At 38.3% G+C, this 26,979-nt stretch overlaps 1 protein-coding gene across 1 annotated transcript in view; it reads right to left on the bottom strand.

The window, feature by feature from the left end:
• LOC131974680 (spermatid perinuclear RNA-binding protein-like) overlaps positions 1-26,979 on the bottom strand; it is a 126,605-nt gene that overhangs the window by 49,903 nt on the left and 49,723 nt on the right. Inside the window, exons 2-4 of the mRNA XM_059337088.1 lie at positions 26,833-26,932; positions 14,705-14,934; positions 9,035-9,203 (exon numbers count right to left, since the gene is read on the bottom strand). Coding sequence (XP_059193071.1) covers positions 9,035-9,203; positions 14,705-14,934; positions 26,833-26,835 — 402 coding nt within the window. The 5' untranslated portion in view covers positions 26,836-26,932. The remainder of the gene's footprint in view (positions 1-9,034; positions 9,204-14,704; positions 14,935-26,832; positions 26,933-26,979) is intronic.

Here is a 26,979-nt window from a genome sequence, read left to right as displayed (position 1 = left end):
TGTATTGACATGCACCTGTATATAAATCAATCTGCATAATGAGTACTTTTACTTTTGATACTTTTTTACATTTTGATGCTGATACTTTTGTATTTTTACTTCAGTAAGTAATTCCACAGGTGGTAATTCCATAATCTCCCATATTCAGCTTTATGCATCACTTTAACTCATTAAATCCCTAAGCAAGACTGTGTGACTGTGACAAGAAGTGACTTCTCCAAAATGTGGCTGTGACTGGAAACAGAAATGTGTAAAAGTAGCTAATTTTAAAAAACCCATTAACCCTGTAAGACCTAGTGTTGCAGAATTACAACAATTTTGATTATCCCCAAAAAACCTCTAATTTTTATCTAATCCGTTAATGTCCTGTATTGTATTTAACCTGTTTTGACCATATTTCCTGAACAAATTAATATAAAACAAGTTACAAAAATATCGCTGTTACGTATATGTCACATCGGGCTTTTAACCTAAAAATCGAAAACCTGATGTGACGTATTTGTCACACTAACAAAAATGAAAAAAGGCCACACAATTATTTTCACCATTTAAATTCTTTTAAACTAATATATGCTGCTGTTCAATTTAAAGTACCTTTGGGTAAATATAAACAAAAATAATCCTATCCTATCCTGTCAGTTTTGACAGGGCGGCTGTGGCTCAGTTGGTAGAGTGGGTTGCCCACCGATCGGAGGGTTGGTGGTTTGATCCCTGACCATGGCAGCCTACATGTCGAAGTATCCTTGAGCAAGATACTGAACCCCAAATTGCTCCTGATGCTGCGTTCATCGGTGTGAGAATGAATTCCCAATGGTGGCAGGTGGCACCGTTTAGGGTAGCCTCTGCCACCAGCATGAATGTGTGGGTGAACGGGTGAATGAGCGAAGTAGAGCGACTAGAAAACCGATATATAAGTGCAGGTCCATTTACCATTTACCATATATGTTGTGGAGATGCAAAGAAAAAGGCAAATTTGTGTTTCTGTAAAAAAAAAAGGTGTCTTGTTTATTTATTTCAAAATAAGAAATATCATAAACATAAATTCCATAAATGCCCATTGTAACGTATATGTCACATCACAGATCTTTGACATTTAGGGGTATAGTCAGGCGGCTTAGGACCAGATTTGAGAAGAATGGGGACACGCCGGACAAAAGCACCACATTTTTTCCACATGCTCTCTATGACCATAGGTTTCAATTTTTGGTAGGAGCCACTTCATCAAGATTCCAGAACGGATATGGCACCCATATAAAGTCTATGAGAACCAGTATATCTTCCAAGCCACTTAAAATGTCAATCTTGGTGTCAAAAAATACATTTTCTGGGTCAAGGAATCATTTAAAGCCCTTGAGAATATCAGTAGGTTATTACTTTTGCCAACAATACTTTATTTGGTTCATTTTGACAATATATGTAGATGTATGTATATAGTAGTATTTTTTTTTCTTAAAAACATCATAAATGTGTTCTATGTGGTTCACTTGGTCTGTGGTATATCCCCCTCCATTTTCCTTCAAGGATAAATAAGTCTGGGTTCTTATGGGTTAATGAATACTTATTCTACCATTGCCTCCAAATATTGCAGATACAATACAGAAAAGTACCTTCAAAAACCCAAACTATCCCTTTAAAGTCCATCATGCCTTTCATGAAATCAAACCCTAATTTTATATTTGGCATTTTATAGCGTTGATGTTGAGGCGCTGAAAGAACTAAAGTGAAAACATCAATATGAAACTACATTTCTGTGCATCTGAAAGCAGCAGAAGGCAGAGTGATGTGTTTACATGCAGCTCCTCCACGTCTCATTCAGAGTCTCACCCCTGTAGTTACATCCAGCCTATTCCCAGCACGCCCAGCCGTCTTGTTTTTCCTGCAGCTTCGTGCTGCCTTCACTGGCATGTTTTTAACTGCATTCTCTCTATCTCCTCTCTGAGAGAAATGACCCCCATCCATCACCCGGCTGCCTGTCAATCTCTCCCAGTTTGGCCCAGGAAATGAGAGCTTCAAACGGTTTCCTGCGCTGATGATGAAGCGCGTGGCAGATATGGCAGGTAATTAACTGAGACGGGGGCCACAGGAAGCACGATGAGGCTCGCAGAGCTTTGTTAGTTAGCAGACGTGCAGAGAGGCGGGAGGGGGGTCGAGATCCTCTGATACAATTATTTGCACGATTTTAAAGATGTTTAAAAGCGGACTGAGTGATGGTTCTGTCCGGACCCGTGACCAATCTCTGATAAAGTCACGAGAATAGATGATTTTCATGGAGCTTTTCTCTGACGGTGCGGCTGTTCTGCCCTACAAAGTCTAACTGCTGTAACTACGTAAAAGGTGAAACTGAGAAAGTATTTTTACGTTTTTAACTGGCCAGCCAAATATGTTATAGGTAGGTTAGTGATATGACACTGATTTCTATATGTATTGATGATGTCATTTTATGCTCAAAAATCATGACAATGTATTTGACCTTTGACCCCAAAAATGTAGTTACTGCACTCTGGTTTTGCTGTAAAATGTTCTAATAGTAATGATAAACAGAGTGCAGTAACTACAATGTTGTCATCTTCTTTCAGCTTTTATATTTTTCAAATTGATTTTGTTATCAGTGTTTAATAACTCTTTTCAAAGATTTGCGTATTTTAGACTTAATATTACAAAGAAATGTTATATTTTAGTCTTAATATAATTCTATCTCACTTTTTTACTTCATCACTATCTAGATAACAATTTCCCTTTCAAATAAACGTATAATTTCTATTATCTTTATGTTTAAATTAGTATATATATCCAAAGCAGATGGTGGTAAGTGCAATTACTGCTTGGTTTTGAGTTGGATTTTGTGGTTTTTATATAATTATTTCTCTGAAATAAAGCAAAATTGAAATCTAAAACTTTGTCACAAGATAAAACAGACATCAAGGAGTTCATTTTTAGTTAGAACTCAATTTCGACCAAAAGTGTAGTTACTGCAGTTAGGCTTGGTAGGGCAATATGGACTGTGGGCCATGCTACTCCAGTTAATACGACAATAGCTTCACTCGGTGGAGCCAATCAAATTTACCCTGCGCAGCAAACACACCAGAGCAGAGAGGAAGAGACAGAGGCTGTGTCCCAATGTCAGGGAAGGATCCTCAAACGGCTGGATTTGAAGGACACTACATCATCAACATCAGCTGAAGGACTGTCCCAATGTCCAGGATCCTCCAGAGCAGCTATTCTCAACCTTGGGGTCGGGACCCCAATTGGGGTCCCGAGATGATTTCTGGGGGTCGCCAAATCATTTTGGAAGTCAGCTCTGTCTCCACTGTGTTAAAGTGTTCATGTGTTTTAGTCTTAATGTCTTTTTTTTGGTCATTTTGTGTCTTTTTTGATAATTTTGTGGTCAATTTGTGTCTTTTTTGGTCATTTTGTGTCTTTTTTTAGTCATTTTGTGTCTTTTTTTGGTAATTTTGTTTCTTTTTTGGGTCATTTTGTGTCTTTTCTGGTCATTTTGTGTCTTTTCTGGTCATTTTGTGTCTTTTTTGGTCATTTTGTGTCTTTTTTGATCATTTTGTGGTCAACTTGTGTCTTATTTGGTCATTTTGTTTCTTTTTTTGGGTCGCGACTCAAAAAGGTTGAGAACTACTGCTCGAGAGGACAGAGTCCTTCTTCTGCCCAAATTCCAAAGATGCATGTGTGTATCCTCCGTGTGCCCGAATACCCATAAAGCCTTGAGCACACCGGTCTACTGGGAGATTTAAAAATGGCGAGCAAAGAAACAGCGACGCCGGCAGCGCAATATGAATTTAAATATAGATGTATTTTGAGTTTACACTAAATATTTGTTATCACTAGGGCCATGATTTTAACACGTTAATTAAGATTAATTAATTACACAAAAACGAACGCGTTAAAATAATTGACGCATTTTAATCACACTTATTTTTGCACCGCGGAACGTTTCTCACTGGATGAGTTTCAGGCGGACCGATTATACTGGAGCACCAACTAGCGTTGATGAGTTGAGACAACAACAAACCACAGTGAACATGAAGGAAGAAGCTGATGAGACCTTTGGTTGGCCCCGTGGATGATGGGACATTTAGTTACTAAAAACCAACGGATGGAAGCGTCGATAAGAGCATGGTTGTGTTGCTATGCAACAAGGAATTTACAAATCACCGCAGCACATCCAGCCTCAAGTATCACCTCAATGCTAAACATATAGCAGCTAGCGGCTAGTGTGCTAGCTAGCGTGGATTGTGTTTTACTTAAAAACCAAAGTATTCTAGTTTACAGAAGGTCTACCTACCTATAGGCTACCTGGATTTATGAAATGTACTATATTTATAAATATGCTATTGCTACACTCAACGGCAAAAATTGCACTGGTCTGTTGGACTTGAACAAAAATAAACAATATTTTTGTTGCTTAAGCTTATGTATTCAGTCATTATTCAATGGTATACTAAAAATCCATGTGAAAAAAATGACTTCTCACTGTTCTCAGGTCAAATATTTATATGCGATTAAAATGTGATTAATTTCGATTAATTCATTACGAAGCCTCTAATTAATTAGATTATTTTTTTTAATCGAGCCCGGCCCTAGTTATCACATACCTTACAAAACTTGTGTTCAAAGTCAAGTAATCTCAGTCACTAAAGTCATTAATTGTTAATTCATATAAATGCGTCAGATGATGACCGTAGTATACGAGGCTATGCCAGACAGAAAGTTATACTTTTGTTTATTGTGTAAACATGGACTGCAGAGAGGGTCCCGTGGTCAGAGCGTCTCACTGGAGGCTGAGTGAGATAAATCAAGTCTAGTCTCAGCAGCTCAGGCCTCTTCTCTTCTCTTTCACATCATATCCACTTCAGACAAGCGCCTAAAAATAATCATTTCATCTGGTTAAAGAATAGAAAACTTCCTCTCCCTGAGAAATTATTTATTTTGCCCACAAACTGGTTCTGGGAACGGAAGATGTTTGGCTCTTCTCTTCTGGTTCATACTCGAGCTGACAAATACGATTTATTTTTTACATTCAAAGCTTCTGAACTTATTATTACCCCTTTTTATTAAATTAATTTAGTTTTATCTTATGTATATTTTATTGAGGTTTTCAAATGGATCTTCTATTGTCTATCGTCATGTTTTATGATGCAACAAGACTTTAAAGCAGTAAAAAAAATCCTCAATTTGAATGAAGTGGTTGATCAGATGAAATGTTTTAGTCTTTTTTTCCATGAAAATGCCGTTCCCTCATTAATATTACTCATCAGTTTCATGTTAATACAGGTGTTCCCTTTGAGTGAAGTTTTGCAACTTTGTTGCAGTGAAAATGTTGTTTTTTTAAAGACTGAATGTCAACAATAAAGTTTGAAAATGACCTCTTCTTTTAATAAATGTTGACTTTTGAAAGTTCTGGAGTTATTGGAAATAACAAACAATACCACATATTAGGGGTGGGCGATATGGCCCTAAAACAATATCACGATATTTCAGGGTATTTTTGCGATAACGATATTCTTGACAATATAACCAAATACTGCAATCATCTAAAATGGTGTAAATTGCAAGTCTCAACAGTTGCCAAATACAAAAAAAAAATTACTTTTCTCTCTTGAGTATTAACAAATAATTAAAAATAACCATCTACGGGGTCCGGGGGCCCCACCAGGACATTTTTTTTTCATAAAAGCCCAAATTTGGTGCCTCTCACACATTCTAATGCCACTATTCTATCATATACACTGATCTTATCATTGCATATTTTAATTCATCATTGTAAAGGAGAATAAGGGTTCTAGTATGTTTAATTTAAGGCATCTTATTTTGACACTCTGCTGAGCAACAGCAACACAACGCTGAATAACTTTATATTATGAATAGTGTAGATAGAGTTTCAGTAGCTTGAAATGTGACGTTAGTGAGACTCTGGTGGGCCGCCACAGTCTAGGTCATTAATGAGAAATCCTTACACCAATACGTCAAGAAGTAGGAATGTTGCCAATATCATGACATGCAATTTTTTTTACTCGGAAAAAAAATATGCCGATATTATCGTGAATGATGCGATATGGCACACCCCTACCGCATATGATTCCACTCAGGGAGGATACATTATCATATTGAATTATTCCCCAGTCTTAGTTTACTGGATCATTTTGTAACAAAATAATTATATCAAACTTGATAGTCTGAATATTCTGGAACTTCGAGTAAAAATAAAAGCTTACGGCCATTTTTTCAGTGGTTTTCGGACATTTTTTGCTACTACGAGCCTGATGGACAGCCGCCACGTTTTTATAATGAATCCTAAATATCTTTACGCTTCAATCAGACAGTTTTCCTGGGGATTTAAAGCCCAGAGTCTATTACTTTTCAGTGGTAATGGTAAAATGGTAAATGGACCTGCACTTATATGTTGCTTTGCAACCACTCAAAGCGATTCACACTACAGACTGCGCTCATTCACCCATTCACACACACATTCATACTGGTGGCAGAGGCTACCCTAAACGGTCCCACCTGCCACCATTGGGAATTCATTCTCACACCGATGAACACAGCATCGGGAGCAATTTGGGGTTCAGTATCTTGCTCAAGGATACTTTGACATGTAGGCTGCCATGGTCAGGGATCGAACCACCAACCAAGGTTATAATAGTTTTGGATTTTTCATTAGTTTTAGTTTTAATTTCGTTGTGAATTTTTGTTTTCAAATTCAGTTAGTTTTAGTTAGTTTTTAGAGTGAGTTTGCTAGTTTTAGTTTAGTTTTTATTTTTTGAAAATGCTTAGTTTTAGTTTAGTTTTTATTAGTTTTAGTGTTAGTTTTAGTTTTTTTGTAATGGGTATGTGCCTTCATTTCCTTTGGTTTATCCATCTCAGCCTCAATAAGGTTATTAACTCTTACAGTTCGGGGTGTTTTGTATTTTGGTTGAAGTGTAGACATCCCAGTCTCAGTAACATATTCACCATGTGTTCCTGCATGTTGAAATAGAAACACTGAATTATGTATGAAAAAAGTTGATAAAGACGAAAACGAAGGACATTTTCACTATAATTTTAGTTAGTTTTGTAACCATAAAATACAGTTTCAGTTAGTTATCATTTTTTAAAAAACTCTTGTTTTTATTTTTATTTCAGTTAACGAAAATGTTTTTTCAATTTTAGTTTTTGTTATTTTGTTAGTTTTCGTTAACTATAATAACCTTGCCACCAACCTTTCGGTTCACCAACCCTCTCTACCAAGTGAGCCACAGCCGCCCAGTGCTAAATATTATAAATCTACATGTCTTGATGGTGCAATTCTTCAGTTTTCTTCCTGCAAAGTGAAATCTTGCAGGCCTTGTGGAAGCTAACACACATTGTTTCTGGGTATATAACAACAACGTGTAGAGATGTAGTGACAGAATATTGCGAGAGCTTTCAGCAGCGTCTCACAGGATCATGTTTCCTGTATCAGCCTTCAGTGATGAGAATAATAATACACCCACCCATCACTGCTGACAGGAGGGTTTTACTTTTAATTTCACCTGCTGGGTGATTGTCATGAAGCCAGTCTAAGTTCTGTCTGTGAAGATTATAAGGACATATTTTATTAAACTAAATATATTTCACTTTTATATGAATGAACAATAGAGCCAATTCATTGTTTTGTGTTAAAATAATATTTTCTATATTTTTAAACATATTTTTGATTCACAAATTCATTACTATAATGTGTCCAGATAAAAATGTCATGGTTTCCCCCACACTTCTATACAATAAATATTTAATGAGCTTTATAGAAATAAATATACATTTGTTTAAAAATGTATAATTTAACAGAATATAATCAAATATAATGTTTTTTAACAATGTATAAAGAACAAAATCTGAATGAGAATTGATGCGAAAAAAAGGTTTAATGTTACGGTAATGATAGAAATATTTGAACTAAAATGTGTGTATATTTTAATAAAATACATTTTGGTGATACCAGCTACCCTTGAGAATATGTAAATGCTTGCCAAAAAAAAAAATTTTGTTTTTATAATTTAAAAATGTGTTACGGTAATGAATTTTGCTCACAGTGTCTCTAAAAATGTCAGAAAATACTTTAATTTATTAAAAAAATAAATTATAAATTCATATTTAACAGTGACTTTTGATTGTATATGTTATAAAGGGTCAAAGAAAATATGTATTCAATGCTCTTGGATTTTTGCTATGAGCTGTACCATGTTGATGAGAATCACCCTGCAGCTGCTTCTAACTAAACACTGTGAGGTTAATGTAGCTCTCTTATAAGATCAAACCTAAATGTATTATATATAGTAGGGTTGTCAAAAGTATCGATACTCAGAAAAGTATCGATACTAAAACGTTGTATCTGGATACGATACTCATTTTCAAAAGTATCGATACCTAGCCAAGGAATGAACACTTAAGTTAAGTTATTGTTATTATTTTTATCAAGCTTTCCTAATATTGTGCACAGCATACTACCTCAAAATATTGTTCTAATTGTTATTGTTTATTGTATTTATTTATTTTTTGCACTAACTCAGACCTGAATCTTGTTATCATAGTTGCAGTTTCTTTTTGCACAACTGTTTTTTATTATAAATATTTAACCTGTGGTTCTGTTAGTTTTAACATGTTGCATTTTTCTTGTTCACAAAAATATTTCTGTTAAATTTTGGGGTCTTTGTTTTTATCCTGGTGGTATCGAAAATGGTATCGAGTATCGAATATTTTCCTGAGTATCGGTATCGAGTTGAAAATTTTAGTATCGTGAAAACTATAACTATATATACAATCTGTATTTAAACACAACATACTGTGTACGACATGCACCATCTGCATTATTATTATCATCATGTCCTGCTTCACTTCAGCTCGTCTCTCCAATGTCACCGCTCAAACTCTGATACTTTTATCTCTCCTAAAGAACTTTGCGGTGGTTCTCTGTGGACCAGCAGCTCAGATCTCACAGATGCTTTTTTAAAGTTGAGGTTTCTCAGGCTGGCTGGTTGGCTGCTGCGGCTGTGTCTGCGTGTACCTGGATCTGCAGCGGCAGGTTGGCGCTGATTGTGTACAGCAGCAGCTTGGTGGGTTTCTCTCTGCACATGAGCACCAGCTCCAGGTCCATGTCCCCTTTGATCAGCAGGCCTTTGGCCACCAGGCCCACACGCGTCACCCCGCACAGCACCGACGTCCCGTCACACGGCCTGAGGGAGGAGAGAGGACAGGAGAGGCTGTTTACACAGAGCTGAGAGGAGAGGACAGGAGAGGCTGTTTACACAGAGCTGAGAGGAGAGGACAGGAGAGGCTGTTTACACAGAGCTGAGAGGAGAGGCCAGGGTCAGAAACACAGCCTGAGAACTCTGACACAAATTATTCACTTCAGTACAGTCATGAGTACAGTCAGTGTATTCAATTAAGTCCTCCTACAGTGGAATCTGAACTTTGTGACGGTTCTGGAGGTGACCAAAACTTGTGTTAAAATGTTGTTAAAATGATCTAACCAGATCCTGTTAAAACATTAAATTCTGCTCCTCAGAGACACTGTGAAGACATGATTGATTCTGCTGAGACCAACGGTCACGAGACAAATATTCACTGAGAATCTGTTTACACAGAGCAGAGAGGAGAGGACAGGAGAGGCTGTTTACACAGAGCAGAGAGGAGAGGACAGGAGAGGCTGTTTACACAGAGCAGAGAGGACAGAAGAGGCTGTTTACACAGAGCAGAGAGGAGAGGACAGGAGAGGCTGGAAACATGGCAATACTTCAATATGCACAACATGTGGAGAAAACAGCTTTTTGTAATTTTACGTCTTTTAAAAAAATATTATTAATTTTTCGTCAACAACGTAGGCTAGATGCATATATACATACACATACACTCACATATATATATATATATATATATACATATATATATATATATTTGTATATATATATATATATATATATATATATATATAAAAGCACCAAGCAAAAGCCCTGAAACTGTTTGTTGAGGGTTCAGAGGGTTAAACAACTACATTTTAGTGTTATCACTTTTTGCTCCACTACATTTGACAGCTAGTTACTTTTAGATTGAAATGTTGTTGTAAGTTCCATCTTGAGCAGCTGCAATTGTAAAATGCTGCCTCCGTGTTGATCCATAATGACCCAACCATTTTATATGTACATAAGAATATATCAAAGCTTACACAAGTATTTTTACTTTTGACTATTTTACCAGTAATAGTAGGGAATTTCTGCTTGAATGCATGTTTGTGCAGGTGTTTTTACATTACATACATACATATTTTGTATTCTGAGTGAACTGATCTAGTTGTTCAGATTTTCTGGACACTGATTTAAATGAACAGCAGTGTGTAACAACACAGCCGACCTGACCTACGCCCACACATCAACAACACAATATATTCTCATTTTTTCTGTCCCGGTTGCGTTTCATTAGTGCGACTCTGCTCCCTGCTGCATCTCCACACTGAGGAGTCTGTTAATACAGAACCTGTGTGTGCATGTTCAGGCCACGAGCCAAATGTGGAGGATTTACGGCTGTTTGTTGAGCTTGTTTAATCATCCAATCATCACACGGCCCCTCCCCACAAAGATATACAGCAGAACAGAGTTTTATGGAGGAAACGATCTGTCACTGTACTGAGGTACAAAAATAAACTGGAATGAGCAATAAAATCACTCTGAGGTTCGCTCTCAGAACACGCCCACTTACAGCTGAACTCTGCAAAAAAAATACGGTACTATAATCAAAGCAGGATGTTCTCTACAAACATTATGACTGAACATGGAAGTCCCCTAGAGCAGATATTTACATTTCCACATGCTGTAGTGACATTTTTGTGGGAGAATATGCTATACAGCAATACACCCCTACATCCCAATTTTTAATGATATGTATTGACTAGTGTCCATACTAATGAAATAAATAACCAAAAAGTGCAGAAAATAACACAAAAAAAATTAAAATGTTTTTTTTTTTACTCATATTTTTCTAAATGGTAAATGCACTTATATAGCACGTTTCTTGCCATTTTGCGACCTGGATTAAAGTTTTTAAAAAATCTTATGACTGAAATGTTATTTGCGCTACAGCCAAGTCACATGCAGTGTGTGAAACATGTTCCAGGTTAGGTTACTTGACACCTGCTTAAGAAATACTAATGCCTAAGAATTCAGCACCAAATGCAGCCATCACATTTAAAAGCTCAACCAAAACTCTTTTACAGGAGTAAGATTTTAAACAGCTGTTCTATTGCATCTATTGCATTTTTTTGTCTTTAGGTTATTTTTTTTGCAAAGCTTGTCTTTACTCTCTAAAATAATCAAGCATCTACATAACTTTTCATTACATGTTTTTATTTTCCTTATTACTTTAAGTAAACCTTTTATACTTAAGGAAATAGAAATTTAAAAAAATACATCAACAAATAGCACCAGGGTTAAATAACAATGGGTGCAAATCTCTATGGTGCTTTGTCTTATTAAATAAATTAAAAACAAAGAGAACAAGCATCAAACAAACAACACAACAATTAAATTGCTAACAGGCTAACAGTTAGCTCTGTAGCAGTACAGTGTGTATGTGCTAACAGGCTAACAGTTAGCTCTGTAGCAGTACAGTTTGTATGTGCTGCTGCTGCAGGAGGTGTTCACAGCAATCTGTTTGTTTACAACAAGCACCAGACACTCTGTGTACAGTTAGTGATGCCGTTAATTCACAATCACTATGTTTATGATCAGCAGAGACGCTGTGCATAATTAGCCATGTGATCATGGAACACGGCTGAAACTGTCGCTTCACCTATTCACACACATTCATACTGGTGGCAGAGGCTACCCTAAACTGGTCCCCCTGCCACCATTGGGAATTCATACTCACACCGATGAACACAGCATCGGGAGAATTTTGGGGTTCAGTATCTTGCTTAAGGATACTTCGATGTAGGCTGCCATGGGCGACCGCTCTACCAACTGAGCCAAAGCCGCCCCAAAATTTATTTTGAGTGCGTTCATCTTTTTTTTAATTTTTTTTTTTATCCCACAATTTTTGTAACCCATTTATTTATCACCCAATTGCCTATATCCTGGTCCTGGGCGCCACCTCGTTCCTGTCAGTCTGGGGAGAGCCCTGAACTGGACTCATGAGGAGTTAGCAGACCGATTCTTCACCTGACAGGGGGAGTTTCCCGGGTATGACGTATCGCGTTGGAGGATCACCTTATTCCCATTGGTTCCTCTCCCTCCCATCAGAGGCCCCGACCGACTAGAGGGAGGCACAATAGCGACCAGGATCATTGAATGTTTTTGTGGGAGGCCCCTGTAAGGGGAACCTCGAGGGACAAGGGGAGAACATGTAAACTCCACACAGGAAGGCCCTTTTTGTCGACACCGACCAGCCTCGCAGGCGCTGGAGACATGGAGGTGGGGACACGCCTCCAACGCCCACAGGGGGTCCTGACGGGAACCCAGGACCTTCTAGCTGTGAGGCGAGAGCGCTACCAACTGCGCCACAAACTAAAACAAAATACTGCAAATAATAAAAAAATAACCATCTAGGGGGTCCAGGTGCCCCCTACGGGAGAAAATAATTTTGTATATTTTATAGTACAATGCATTTAAGAGCTAAATGTGAACAAGTCAACAGGGCTTTCCACCAGGACATGGAGCAGTCAACAGGGCTTTCCACTAGGACATGGAGCAGTCAACAGGGCTTTCCACTAGGACATGGAGCAGTCAACAGGGCTTTCCACTAGGACATGGAGCAGTCAACAGGGCTTTCCATTAGGACATGGAGCAGTCAACAGGGCTTTCCACTAGGACATGGAGCAGTCAACAGGGCTTTCCATTAGGACATGGAACAGTCAACAGGGCTTTCCACTAGGACATGGAGCAGTCAACAGGGCTTTCCATTAGGACATGGAACAGTCAACAGGGCTTTCCACTAGGACATGGAGCAGTCAACAGGGCTTTCCACTAGGACATGGAGCAGTCAACAGGGCTTTCCACTAGGACATGGAGCAGTCAACAGGGCTTTCCACTAGGACATGGAGCAGTCAACAGGGCTTTCCATTAGGACATGGAACAGCCAGACAGTGTTGAAAAATAGTTGGCTAGGGGTACCTGGGGCATTCCCTCTGGAGAATTTGTTTTTCGTAGAGGCCCAAATTTGGTGCCTCTCACTAATGCCACTATTCTATCAGTCATGGAAAAATTATTAGCCCAACGTTGTTTTATTCAATTTCTTGTGTAGGGGTCACCAATATTCCTCAAGTTTCATTTAGATATATGGACTGAATGCATTGAGGATTATTTCAACAATTTCTTGATTTTATGCTTCCAAGATGGAGGTCTCTCTTTGCTCCTCTCCAAACAAAGACAAACGACCCCCACCCCCACAAGAATCTGCATCTACACTCTCATTGGCTAATTCTAACAGGAAGTACAACTCCCAGGTAGAGGCAGAAAAGTCTCCTGTAGCCATCTCCTCTCTCTCTTCTCCTCGACTCCTCAGAGGGACAGCAGCTCCTGTCGTGGTCTGCACTCCAGAAGGTAGACCAGACAATCCCCCTCGCTCCCCAGCTCTAAGGGAAGGCCGGCAAGGCCCCAAACCAAGCTTGGGCCCACCACCACGCTTCTAAGTTTCCTGCCTGTGATCTACACTGGATATAATCACAGAGACCTTCACCAAGCTTTTGGAACCAACAGCAAATAACTCTGGAAACACCAAAACCCAACCAGTAGCTGATTCTTCTTCAAAAGGATTTCTGCTTCCCCCTTTCAACTCTGGACTCTGTGGTATAGTACTGGGCAGTTAGTATAGGCAAGAACAAGTTTGCTAAACTTAAATCAATGGTGTTGATCTGTTGTGTGTTTAAGTATATTTGTTGTGATATTTTATGTAGCCAGAAGTTTGAATAATCTTGCTCTACATACCTTAAGTTGTACATGTAAATTAACTATAACTCATTTGATTTGCTCACACACTAATCCACATAAAATATAATTTAATTTGGCTTCCTACAAACACATAGACTTTCAAGGCCTCATGGTCTATTGTTCTCCAAGACCGCCCTTGGTCGGCCATTTTGTTAAACATAATCTTTACCCACATTTCCACTGTAAATAGTCTTTTAGATTAGTTATTGTGTGTTTGCTTGCTTTACTTTGTTTTAGAATAAATATATTTTTGGATTAATATGCTTCTCCTTTTAATGTTGCACATGAATGAGTGATTTGCTAAACCTCTGCTATGAAAATAACTTCAACCGTTACTAAATATTAATAAGGTAATCTGATTATAATTATATTCATAATTAATAATCAATGTTCCAAATTGATTTGAATTGAAGTTTGAAGTTTGTGAACTTTATGAGACTGATTTACTATGCTTTGCTAATTTTCCTCTTTCTAAGTAAATAACTTTAATTCATTTAAAGTGTTAAATATTAATTTAGTCAATTTCTGATTGACCTAAATTAGCTTTACCTCTAAATATTTTGGTACCCCTGCTGGAGGCAATTTGTATCCTCAACCAGATACCCCTACACTTGTTCATTTTAATGCCTGGTACAACTAAAGATACATTTGTTTGGACAAATATAATGATCACAACAAAAATAGCTCAAAAGAGTTTAATTTAAGAGCCGGGATAGTGGCGCTCAGCACTGATATAAAGGACATCCAGTAGGACTTACTTTGTCTCAGCAGCGTCCTCCTCCACCTTACTGTCCCCGGCTTCGCTATCTGCGGAGGTCTTCCCTGAGGGTTTGTTGAGGCCATCCATCCAATCAGAGACCTTCTTGAGCGCTCCCTCCACGGTGGACACCAGCGTCTGCACGGCCTCCAGCTCCTCCGGCGTCGGGTATATGCTGGCGTGCTTGGCCATGACGTGGCGGTCGTCGTTTGCGAACGATCTGAACGACCTCTGGGTTGAGACGAGGGGAAAGAGAGACATTATTTATTTGAGGCACGTTTTCATTCCATCTGATGCTCACATGCAGCGTGAATCACACAGAGCGAGCAGGTGGAGGTTCAGAGAGAAGCTCAAGGACACAGAGAGGAAAACATGAACACTGATGGACTTAAATGGACTCCTGTAGGAATTAAACCTGCGGCCTTTACAACTTGTGACCTTTGAGATGGACTTACTGCCTCGTCAGTGTCATTCATCAGCATAAACGTCAGCTGACCTCTTGACTGTTCACTCACTTCATCGGCTAAAAGAGATGGATGTTTCTCATCGAAACACCTGAAAACAACCATTTCTTTTAGTGATGCGCATTTGGAAGGAACTTGCCAACTCGAGCATCTCCGACGTTAACGATCAATTAATCGATTAATCGCTCTGTTTTCATACAAACTCCAGTATGAGTGAAAACAAGCATATGTTGGCAAAATAAAATACATATATACAGCACTATGCAAAAGCCTGTTTTGATAGCATCACTTTTATTTTGAAGGGACGAAAAGAGACTTCCTGTCGAGTTCAGTGTTTTATGTTTTAGCCCACAAAGAGGCTTGAGGTTAGTTTTCACAGTAATCTTCATATTTAAATGTGTTTCGTGTTTGAATAAGTTTTGGATCTTGCTTTTCTATCAACCTGTTGAATGAACAGAGGTTTCATTTAAATGTTTACCAAAATAGTTTCAGAGCCAATTTTGTGTCTGTAAATAATTAAATAGTCAAATATAAAACCTGAATAATAAAGATACATTAACCCCTTAACATCCAGCCCCTGTTTTGAGGGCCAGGGTTGATATTTAGGGGGAGATAGCAGGTCAACAGTAGATGCTGCGTAGAATTGGTTAGGGATGGGCGTTTGGAAGAAACCTGCCAACTCGGGCATCTATAACGTTAACGATCAATTAATTGATTAATCGCTGCATGCATACATGGTCTCTGTGTTTTATAATTGTTACTGCAACTTTCAGTTTGCAAACTGTAACTTTATCCAACTTTATTCTCAGCTCATTGGCTGATTGACGTACGGCCACAGAACTGAACACTCGGCGTGTTTCAGTTTACTGATACACAGTCAGAGGTAAAATGAAAATGAAATAATACACAGATCGATTATAAAAATCCACGTGATCAACCAACTTCTTATCAACCATTAATCGATCATCGATAAAGAGTAGTGGAAAGTAATTAAGTACATTTACTCAAGTACTGTACTTAAGTACAGTTTTGAGGTACTTGTACTTAACTTGAGTATTTCCATTTTATGTAACTTTAACCTTCTACTCCACTACATTTAGCTGACAGCTTTAGTTACTTTTCAGGTCAAAATTTAACATAAAAAACATGATAGTGAAGTGATTAAAGTGACATTTGGTTAAATTAAACCTCATACTGCTAAGTTAAGAATATAGTGCTTTTATGCTTACATAATGCATCAATAATAATAATCCAATAATATATTTGGAGTATATAAAACAATCTGAATGGGTCCATTTTGCATAATGAGTACTTTTACTTTTGATACTTTAAGTACATTTTGATGCCAATACTTTTACTTCAGTAAGTTGTGAATGCAGGACTTGCAGTCATTTCACATTGTGGTATTAGTACTTTTACTGCAGTATGGGATCTGAATACTTCTTCCACACTGCTTATAAAATTAAATGGTGAGCTTCCACAGAAAATGAAGTTATGTATCTGTAATAAACAGAGTATCACCTCCCCCAGCAGAACAATCTTGGCAGACTGACCTAATGTCATTCCTGAAATTAGAAAAAAATTAAATTTTCACTCCGAGGGTCAACTGAGAAATTCTTTACTACATGGCAGCCTCTTATCTCATATTTCGATACCGTAGCTAGGAGTTAACAACAATAAATAAATAAGTCTTTTTTTTTTTTTTTCCAGCTGTGCTCTTACATCAATATGAATGTAAGGTAAATGTGAATGTAATGTGGTTGATGAGATATTCTGTTTGAAAAGGGAAGACCAACTGGGTGGGAGGTGGGATAATGTCTTGTATGTTTTCTACTTGTTTGTTTGTTTGTTAGAGGAAAAAAAATCACGGATCTTGTAAACGTCATGTAACATGATGTGATGTGTTTCAATAAACAGATTTATACATTTAAAAAAAACAGAGTATCACCTATCTGCAACAGAATAACTATTCAAACAGTGAAGGTGCTCTCTGTACCCAACATTATGCATTATGTTTCCATCGGGCTGTATAATAACCAGCGGAATAAATGAATAAATATTGTTTGTTTCAACAACAGAAAGAAATGTTTACATCTTCAGCTCCATCCTGCTTTTGAACTCGCTACGTCAAGATTTATTGTCCCTGTCCACTGAACCACCACAATAAATATATGTATTCATTGATGTTCATATTACTACATGCAACAACCTATTTAACCTATTTAACATATTAAAATATATTTTCTCCCATGTGCAAAATCTGTAAAATGCAACCAGGACACAAACAAACACAAAAAATATGTATTAATAATAAATGCCAAATATCAGAAATGTATGTATATAATGTATGTCTTATTTTTTTATATTCTTTAATTCCATATCTATTTGTCTGTATCTTGAGCTGCTGTGACCACAAACTTTCCCCACTGCGGGGGAATAAATACAGTCTGATCTTATCTTATCTTAAGATTCATCTACTCTGTTTTTTGGTCAAACATTATTCTTTTTGGGCAAGAAAAATTGTGTTTTAGTTAAGGGTTTATTTCAGACCCAGCTGCTAACTTTTAGGGTGCGATATTTCATGTACATATTTGGACGCTTTTATTTTTATTTTTATACAATTTGACTGTTGTATTTTTGTGCAATGACAATAAAGAAAGTCTAAGTCTGCAAGATTTGGAAAAACGACATAACTGACTGATATTGTGTCTGCGATATGTATTTGCAGGATGATCTTTTTTTCCACAATTTTTCACATTTTCATTGAAAAAATAAGTGTGATATTTTATGCAAGGATCTCTGCTGAAGACAGATTTTTTCTTAAGTCTGTAGTAAATTATTTGTAGGGTAGCACAATCATATTTCATTCAGGGGCTATTTTATTTTTCCTTTAACAAATATTGTAATCATTCTTTTTTTCTCTGCAGTTTGGATAATGCACTAATGATGTGATTCATTTTGCAGCCAAAAGTCTGACCAAAAGGAAAGATTGCACCTAATGTAGACAAACTCTTAGAAAACTTTTGTTCTGGGGCTGATTGTTTTGAGCGGAATAATACTTCAGACCAGGGCTGTACGATTATGGCCAAAATGATAATCACGATTATTTTGATCAATATTCTAATAACAATTATTAATCACGATTATTCATCATGTTAGGGAAAACATCTGTATTTTTATTGCAATACTTTTAAACAAATAATAGGAACAGTTTTTAGTGTGTGTACAGAGTGTCTGGTGCTTGTTGTAAACAAACAGAGATCGCTAAGTGAACACCTCCTGCAGCAGCAGCACATACACACTGTACTGCTACAGAGCTAACTGTTAGCCTATTAGCAATTTGCAGACTTGACGCTAAGGGGTTAACATCCCCTCCGGCTCTGCAGCTGAGAGAGACTGCTGCATGAGGACTGTGCCGCTTTGACTCGTTCTTACTCAAGAGTAAGAACGTCTCCAATAACACCAGAAAAAGTCACTGGATTTGTCGCCAGTCGCTGTTTTGAAAAATTTAGTTCCACCCCATCCATCTTTGGGATGAAGTGGAACATTAGCTGTGAGTTAGTGTTGGACCTCACTAATGATCTGAATGTCTGATTGGGATCAAATCCCTGCAGCAGGTTCAAATCTCTACCAGAGAGACTGAGAAGTTCAACTACTACAAATATGTGATATCCTCAGCCCTGCACACAATTCTGGTCATGTCGGCCTGTCTTCCTCCACATGCTTTATGTCTCACTAGGGGTTTGCCATATAGTATCGTTCACAATTATACCGGTAAAACATTTTTATGGGTAAAAAAATTGCATATCATGATATTGTCAACATTCCTACTTGTTGCCGTAGTGCCGTAAGGGTTCCCATTAATGACCTAGACTGTGGCGGCTCCATGAGGCGAGTCTCATGTGCTGCACTAATGTCACATTTCAACCGACTGAAAGTATATCTACACTGTAAAAAATGTTTGTAGAAATTATAGTAAAACACTGTCAAATTACATTAGAAATAGGGCGTAAAATTAAAATTTGTATATCACCGTAGTAGACACTTTTAATTATCGTAAATCAAAGAATAGCACAAAACTTTAACTTTTACTGTTAATAACTGTACGAAACACACAGTTTTGCTGTAAAAATATAACATTTTCATGTGAAGTTAATGGAGAAACACCATGATGTGTGAATGAATGACACAATTACCCTAAAAATAATGGGAATATTCAGTCTAAATTACAGTTTTTGCTAATACTCAAGAGTACATTTTTTTGTATTTGGCAATTGTTGAGATTTGCACTTTACAATACATTTTAGATTTATGATTGATTTTTTTTTTTGTTCTTTTTGTTCGTTTTTTATTTTTTTATTTATACAGACTAAAAAATCAGATTTTCTTTATATTTTTCAGTATTTTTTAATATTGTCAAGAATATCTTTATCGCAAAAAATGCCCTGAAATATTGTGGTAATCTTTTAGGGCCATATCGCCCACCCCTATGTCTCACACGCTTCCAGCTGCTCTTTATCTGCTGTGAAGCTGCTCACTCAGCTGTTTTAAAGGTCGTCGAATACGAAACGATCAGAAAAACGGTTTGATGGTGAAAAGACGGACGATCGTGATGATAATTCCTTCAGAGTTTTGCCGGCTCTGGGTAATTACAGAGAAACTAATGTGAGTTTGTTGACTGTTAACTTCCTGGAGGATGCAGACGGAAAAAAAGGCAGCAAAATAGATTTCTTTGAACTGGAACACGTTGTTTTTAATTCAGCGCCTGGTGTTGTTTTCCCTCCGCTTCCTCCTCAGACGTTGGAGCTTGTTGTCGGTGTGAGCGGCGCTCATCGCTGCCTGCGTGATGACAGCAACACCTGAAGCGACCTGAGCTGCTGCCAATCTCTGCGTGGCCTAGATACAGCCGCCGTTACTTAACATTAACATTTATGACATGTACTTAGAGGGATGGAGAGGAGAGGAAAAAAGGGCTGATGTGCAGAATTAGCCGGCTGCTCGTTTCTACAAGCCTGAGTGCGTTTGCTGTCGTCCGAGCATCAGTCCAAGGTCAACCTGCTATCTCTCTCCATCATCCCTTCCTTCTCTGATATGCACGACAACTAGGCCTGGGCTCCATTAGTGATCCTGATAAATTTCAGGTGGATTACGATGATCAGCTGTGAGTATATTTACTCGATCAAACATGTCGGAAATGTGCGTGACAACAGCCAATCAGAGTCGACCTTTTCCTGCTCTGTTTGTAAGTTGCCGGAGAATTAAACAGAAACACCGAACGTGGAGCTGAGGGCAGTGAAATTGATGTCAGCCATGACTTGGAGCAATAAACCAGGGAGGAACAGGTGAATGTTGGGGAAGAAGAAAGGAAATTACAATCTATTCGCTGCTGTATCGAGAGAAAACATTCACAGCATGGCACTTCACACTCCGGTATGGTGCATTCAATAGTAGGATTGTCACGAGACTAAAATTTTCAACTCGATACCGATATTCAGGAAAATATTCGAATACCATTTTCGACACCACAAGGATAAAAACAAATACCCCAAAATTTAACAGAAATATTTTTATAATATTAACAAGAAAAATGCAACATGTAAAAATTAACAGAACCAGGTTAAATACTTATAATTAACAGTTGTGCAAAAAGAAACTGCAACTATGATAAGCTTCAGATACACGATATTTAAATAAGTATTGCATCCGGATACAACGTTTTAGTATCGATACTTTTTTGAGTAGCGATACTTTTGACAACCCTATTCAGTAGTGTCAGAATGGCAATGGTGCATTCAAGAGCATGGGACATATGAAAACTTACAGAGAAACAAGTTATTACTGAATGGAACTTAGTTCAATAATCAGTCCAAGGTCAACCTGCTTTCTCTCTCAATCATCCCTTCCTCTTCAACTCCCATCCTCTCTTTCCCCCCGTCCTCCTCCCTCCCTTTCTCCCCGCCCGCAGCGTGTAAGCACACCCTCATTACGGTGAGTTATTTATGATGCTGCTTTAATAATTCATGGCCATGAGTCTCGGGGGCTTGTGCTAGAGTTGCGAGGGTCATTCATCACGACCTGGCTAATCTCTCGCTGAACTGCCGGGGGCATTCCAGGCCGTGTAGCGACAAAGTGTGGGCAGCGTCAACAACCATAACACACAGAAACGTACACAGAAACATTAATGAGATCTAAATGAAAGATTAAGACTCTCACAGCCTCGGTGCCGGTTCTGGTTCCCGGCCCCGGCATCGTTTCTTTTATTTGTTACCTACAAGACAGCTGGGTGTTGAGGCGCGCGCCGCAATTACAAGATAATGACATTCACTGCTTTAATTAATTGCGTTGCAGGTTTGTCGCTGGATGCCATTTACTTAAATCTGACACACACATCAGGAATAATTCCTCTCACATTTGCTTTGCTCTCAGGAGGATGACACCTGACACACACAGTATATATGAAGTGAACTGATCACACACACACTGCATATGCAGAAAGTTATTCTCCATACAGCAGGCATGTGGCTGGCAAAGGTCCAAAAAGCAGGAAAACATACAGAGTGCCACATCCACCTACAGCACACCCCGATCATTTATCATTCTGCAAGAAACGCCATGTAGCTCTGTAGCCCCTCACACTGGCTCAGTGTTTAAGGGAGAGTTTGGGGTTTGGACATTTAGGCCCCGTTTACACGGGGACGCTCGCAGGTAAAAATGACAAAATATTTTATCGGAAGTGCCTTTCGTTTAGACGGTGACGGCGTTTTTGGGGCTTAAAAATGCAAAAATCTGAAACCACCCTCCAGAGTGTAAAACTGTAATCCCCTCGCCGTATCGTGTCCGTCTACACTGACAAGACACAAAACTCTGCTCAGATCTGCTCACGTCACGTACGCGTTTACGTCTCATACATGCTCCAGTACAGAGAAATAAACAAACATGTGGGATTGTTTCCATGCGTCGGACCTTCAAGCTGCTCTGGCAGCTCTAATAAACTTACAGGAGTCTTTCCACCAAATGTACAGGATATGTACAGATAGTATTAGTGAACAGAGAAAGATCTGGAATTACCTCTATCACATTTTGGATGCACCAATTGGTCGGAGGGGAGCCAGACGGCTTTGGACGAGACCTGGGAGATCTAGAGGATGGTGGAGAACTTTGTGGAAGGAGTAGCTGATGAAAATGTGTGGCGTGAAAACTTCCGCATGCCCAAAGATGCTCTTATCGCTTTAAGTGATGCCGTCTGGCTGCATACAATCCAATTCACACACTTTTGCGTCACCGTATGCAGCAGATTTCCTCCCGAAAACGCTCGTCTAAACGAGGAATAAAAAGTGAAGACACAACGCTACTTTTGCATCTTCTGTTCAGACCGTCATCATGTAAATGTAGCCTAAGTTGTATGAAAGACTTGCCAGTAGTGTAGTGAATGCAAAGCTATTAGTTTAGTTCTGGCAAGCTGGCAGGGTCACAAAACTATGTGGTCACTGAAAGGTCACTTCACTTGCCACTATTTTGTGCTTATGTGCTGTCATTGAATTTACTTGCTTTTTCAAAAAAATCTTGATAAATTTCAGGTGGAATACGATGATCAGCTGTGAGCATTTTTACTCGATCAAACATGTCGGAAATGTGCGTGACAACAGCCAATCAGAGTCAACCTTTTCCTGCTCTGTTTGTAAGTTGCCGGAGAATTAAACAGAAACACTGAGTGTGGAGCTGAGCGCAGTGAAATAGATGTCAATCATGACTTGGAGCAATAAACCATGGAGGAACAGGTGAATGTTGGGAAAGAAGAAAGGAAATTACAATCTATTCGCTGCTGTATCGAGAGAAAACATTCACAGCACGGCACTTCACACACCGGTATGGTGCATTCAATAGTGTCGGAATGGCTATGGTGCATTCAAGAGCATGGGACATATGAACAGTGAAGCAAGTTATTACTGAATGGAACTTAGTTCAATAAACAAGTTAACAAACATTAACAGCGTGGGCTTTCTAACAACAACAAATCTCACAATCTGTTTATTTTGGGTCTCAGGACTGTAATGTAGTTAGGTATTTTATATTTTTTTGTTGCTCTGTTGAGTAAAAATAGTTTTTATATTTTTCTATGTTCATCTAATTTAATTAGCTGTGTTATTTACTTTTTATGTTAATTAAATATTGAACAAATCTTTAGTTTCTTCAGTTTAAAAACAATATAAAAAATTGTGATAATAATCGAGAGCGGATGAAATGAAAAAATGCATCATGATCATTTTTTTTGCCATATCACCCAGCCCTAACTTGAATTGTTTTTATTGTGTCTGCCTTTGAGTGGACTAAAATCATGCATCTTTATCTGAAAGTCAACTTTATCTGGATGTGCATCCAACATCAAGTGATTGTTTAACAATCGATTTAACAAACGATTGTTTAGTTTAAAGTATTTTTTCGGGATGAAACTTCTTATGCTTGGCTTAATAAGTATAACCAACATGTACAATTAAAATGGTTCATTTCACATATTTGCATTTTTATATTACATGGATATTGAAGAGGTGACTTAGAAAAAATTAAAAAATGTAAAATAAAATTTTCAAAAACTCAATGTCATATTTTATATGTAGGTATCTCCAGTGTACATAAAAAAACTTTAAACATGCGTTGTTTTTTTTAATGAAAAATGAGTGAATTATCCTCATTGAACCTGATCTGTGAGAAGTGAAGAACACCATTGCACTAAATATTGATTGAGATGGTTTGTAATGGAGTTAATGATGAGATATGAACAATGTTTATTGTTTTTTTTTGGTTTTTGACACTTTTGGATAATTAAACATTGCCTTTCCTGAGAAAGGAATATAACAGGAAAGTTAATTTACCCATTTCCCATCAGAGCGACCTGTTTCCAGAAGTCTCTACCACCGAGGATTTTCATGGGTTGAAAATATTTTTTTTCCATTTTATTACCGACATGAGCCGTCAGATCAGACTGACCTTGGTCAAACTGCAGCATTACTTACTGTTTATTAAACTGTTTATTGTGAAAGCGGGGTCAGTTGGTAAAGCTTCATCGGTGAGTTGTATGGAGACTTCGATGAAGGCCACAAGCTGGAATAAAGTCATTCTTTGTGCTTCAGAAGTGATACAGGGGACATCTTTAGGCTCTGTCCTCCTCCTGCTCCTTGCAGCCACACAGTAGGTGACGGTATAGCAAAAAATCACTACTCTGCTGCTAATCTTTGTGGATTTTGTAGATATACTGAGAGAGCAAACACATTTATCTGTCCAGAAAGAGACAAATAAACACATTAAACCACCCAAGGAAACACAGATGCTTTTTCTTGTTGACGATGATTTTTATAGGAAAATCACATTTTGATATTGAATTTACTTTTGAGAGCAGTAATTCAGAGTTACAAGCCAGTCTGAGATGAAAGAGGTCGGCCGTGTTGCTGTCGGCGTCACTCCAATGATTTCTGTCTCCTTAAGCCGAGAGCTTCACGAAACTCCACTAATTTTATGTTGTTTAAAAGAAAAAAAAGAAACTGGGTTGGTGTATTTTGAGACCTTGCACTCTGTGAATTCATTCTTCAAAACTTCTCACTCGACTCCCTGGGGGACAGTCTGTGTTGTGGTGTACGGGGCCTAAAACTCATCAGAACCTGACAACGGAGACAAATCTACATCAAGTGTTTCAAAAAACAGAGTTTCAGCTCGGCGCTCGTTATTCTGCCGCCTGAAACGGTCCGACATGCCTCCAGTTCTCTGCTGTCTGACAGGTAATCCAACTCCTCAGCTGCCAGAATACATCAACTTAAGGTTGGAAACTTTTTGCTGCACTTTGTGAAACCTGATTAGTCAAAATAACATTTTCAGCAGCATATGATTAGAGTCTTTAAGGGCGCTGACAACCCAAAGTTTAGTCTGTTTGAAGCAAACTCTGGTGGTTAAATCCTTGCTGGTGGCTTGTGATTGTCCAGTCCTAGACCACCTGTAGAGAGTCTCGGTCCGTTGCCAAACGGATCCTAGGGCGGGTCGATTGCACTGTGAAGGCAATCCGACCAGATTCCGACCCGATTAAAGGAAATGAACGGAAAAGCAGTGGATTGTGGGTGACCTGCGCGGTGAGATGTATACAGATAATATTATAAAGATAAAATTTGTGTCTTTCAGTTTCACTCTGTAGGCTACTTATCAACATATTGCTCAAAATAACTTAATATTTCTTTGGTTGTAGAAGCAGATCTTGGTAGGACTGGAGCATCAAAGCTTGCCTTCTCTGATTCTACAGCTGTCTGATCGCAGCGCGTTGGAAATAATGGATCAACATTAGACGTGTTTCCACCGAGTACTTTTTTGTAAAGTGATGTTTTGGCTCCACCAACTAGTTAGTTCCCCTTGGCCTCTGTTCCCATTCAGGTACTTTAGTAGCAGCTAACCAACAGAGTTCCAATGTGGCAACAGACTGATGCGGCAAGCAGTGTTGCCAACTTAGCGACTGTCTCTATATTTAGCGACTATTCAGACCACTCTAGTGACTCTTTTTCGAAAAAGCGACTATCGACAAATCAAGGGACTTTTTCTGGTGTTATTGGAGACTTTTGGAGACTTGTTCCTACTCTTCTTAACGAGTAGTAGGCGCCATCCCAAAGCACTCACAAGCGGCCCAGTCCTCCTGCAGTCTCCCAGCTGCAGTCAGAGCAGGATGTTAACCCCTCAGCGTCCAGTCTGCACCAGTCTGCTAATGAATCACACATGTGCAAATCGCCGCCTCAACCATATCAAATCAGTATCGACTAAATTTTTTGCTTTTTCCGGTAATTATTGGTGTCTTTTTGTGTCTTTTTTGTCATTTTGGGTCCTTTTTTGGTCATTTAATGTCTTTTTTGTCATTTTATTTCTTTTTTGGTTATTTTATGTCTTTTTCATCTTTTATGGGGTTTTTTTTGGTGATTTTGTGTCTTTTTTGGCCAGTTTGTCTTTTTTTGGTCATTGTATGTATTTTTTTGGTCATTTTGTGTCTTTTTGTTATCATTTTATGTCTTTTTTGGTTATTTTATGTCTTTTTCATCTTTTATGGATTTTTTTTGTGATTTTCTGTCTTTTTTTGGTCATTGTATGTCTTTTTTTTGTCATTTTGTGTCTTTTTTTGTCATTTTATGTCTTCTTTTGGTAATTTTTGTCTTTTTTTTATGTTCTTTTTTTATTTTATCCAATCAGTGTCGACAAGTTAGTAGCGGCTAGGTACTCAGAAAGTACCTACCCGAGTACCTAATGTAAACGTGCCTATTATCAACAATATTGACGATCCGGAGCCTCAACAAGAGCTCTTTCTGAGCATTTCTCTCCACATTAGTTTGGTGAACACCAGAGAAGATTACACCCGGTATTATCAAAGGTACTCAGTCTGCGCTCGGTTCCATGTTGCTTTGTTTACATTTTTCATCACCAACTTTTCAACCAATAAGAAATAAAACTGTGAGTGCATTTCCAGCCCTCCATACACACCCCTCTTCAAAGCTTTGTATTTTATTTGGTCCGCTTACATTTCTGCTCTGTGAAAGAAACCAGACCTAACACAAAAAAACAAATGTGTCAATTTCACTCTGATTCTGACGAACCAAACGGACTGGGGAAGTGAAATCGCCCGAAGTGGATTAAAGCAGAGACTCACCATGTCCGGGCGGTGGTGGGTCGTGGGAGGGTCTAGGTGAGGACCAGGGTCCTGTCACTCAGCCTCTTCATGCAGCCAGTATCTCTCAGTCAGAGTCTCACTGCAGGGAGAGGAAAAAAGTTTTAAAAGTGTGTATTTCTCCATTAC

Source organism: Centropristis striata, chromosome 7 (genome assembly GCF_030273125.1).
Source record: "Centropristis striata isolate RG_2023a ecotype Rhode Island chromosome 7, C.striata_1.0, whole genome shotgun sequence".
In the NCBI taxonomy this organism is placed as follows: domain Eukaryota; kingdom Metazoa; phylum Chordata; class Actinopteri; order Perciformes; family Serranidae; genus Centropristis; species Centropristis striata.
The sequence above is the reverse complement of the archived record's forward strand: the minus strand, read 5'-3'. Positions and strand labels throughout refer to the sequence as shown.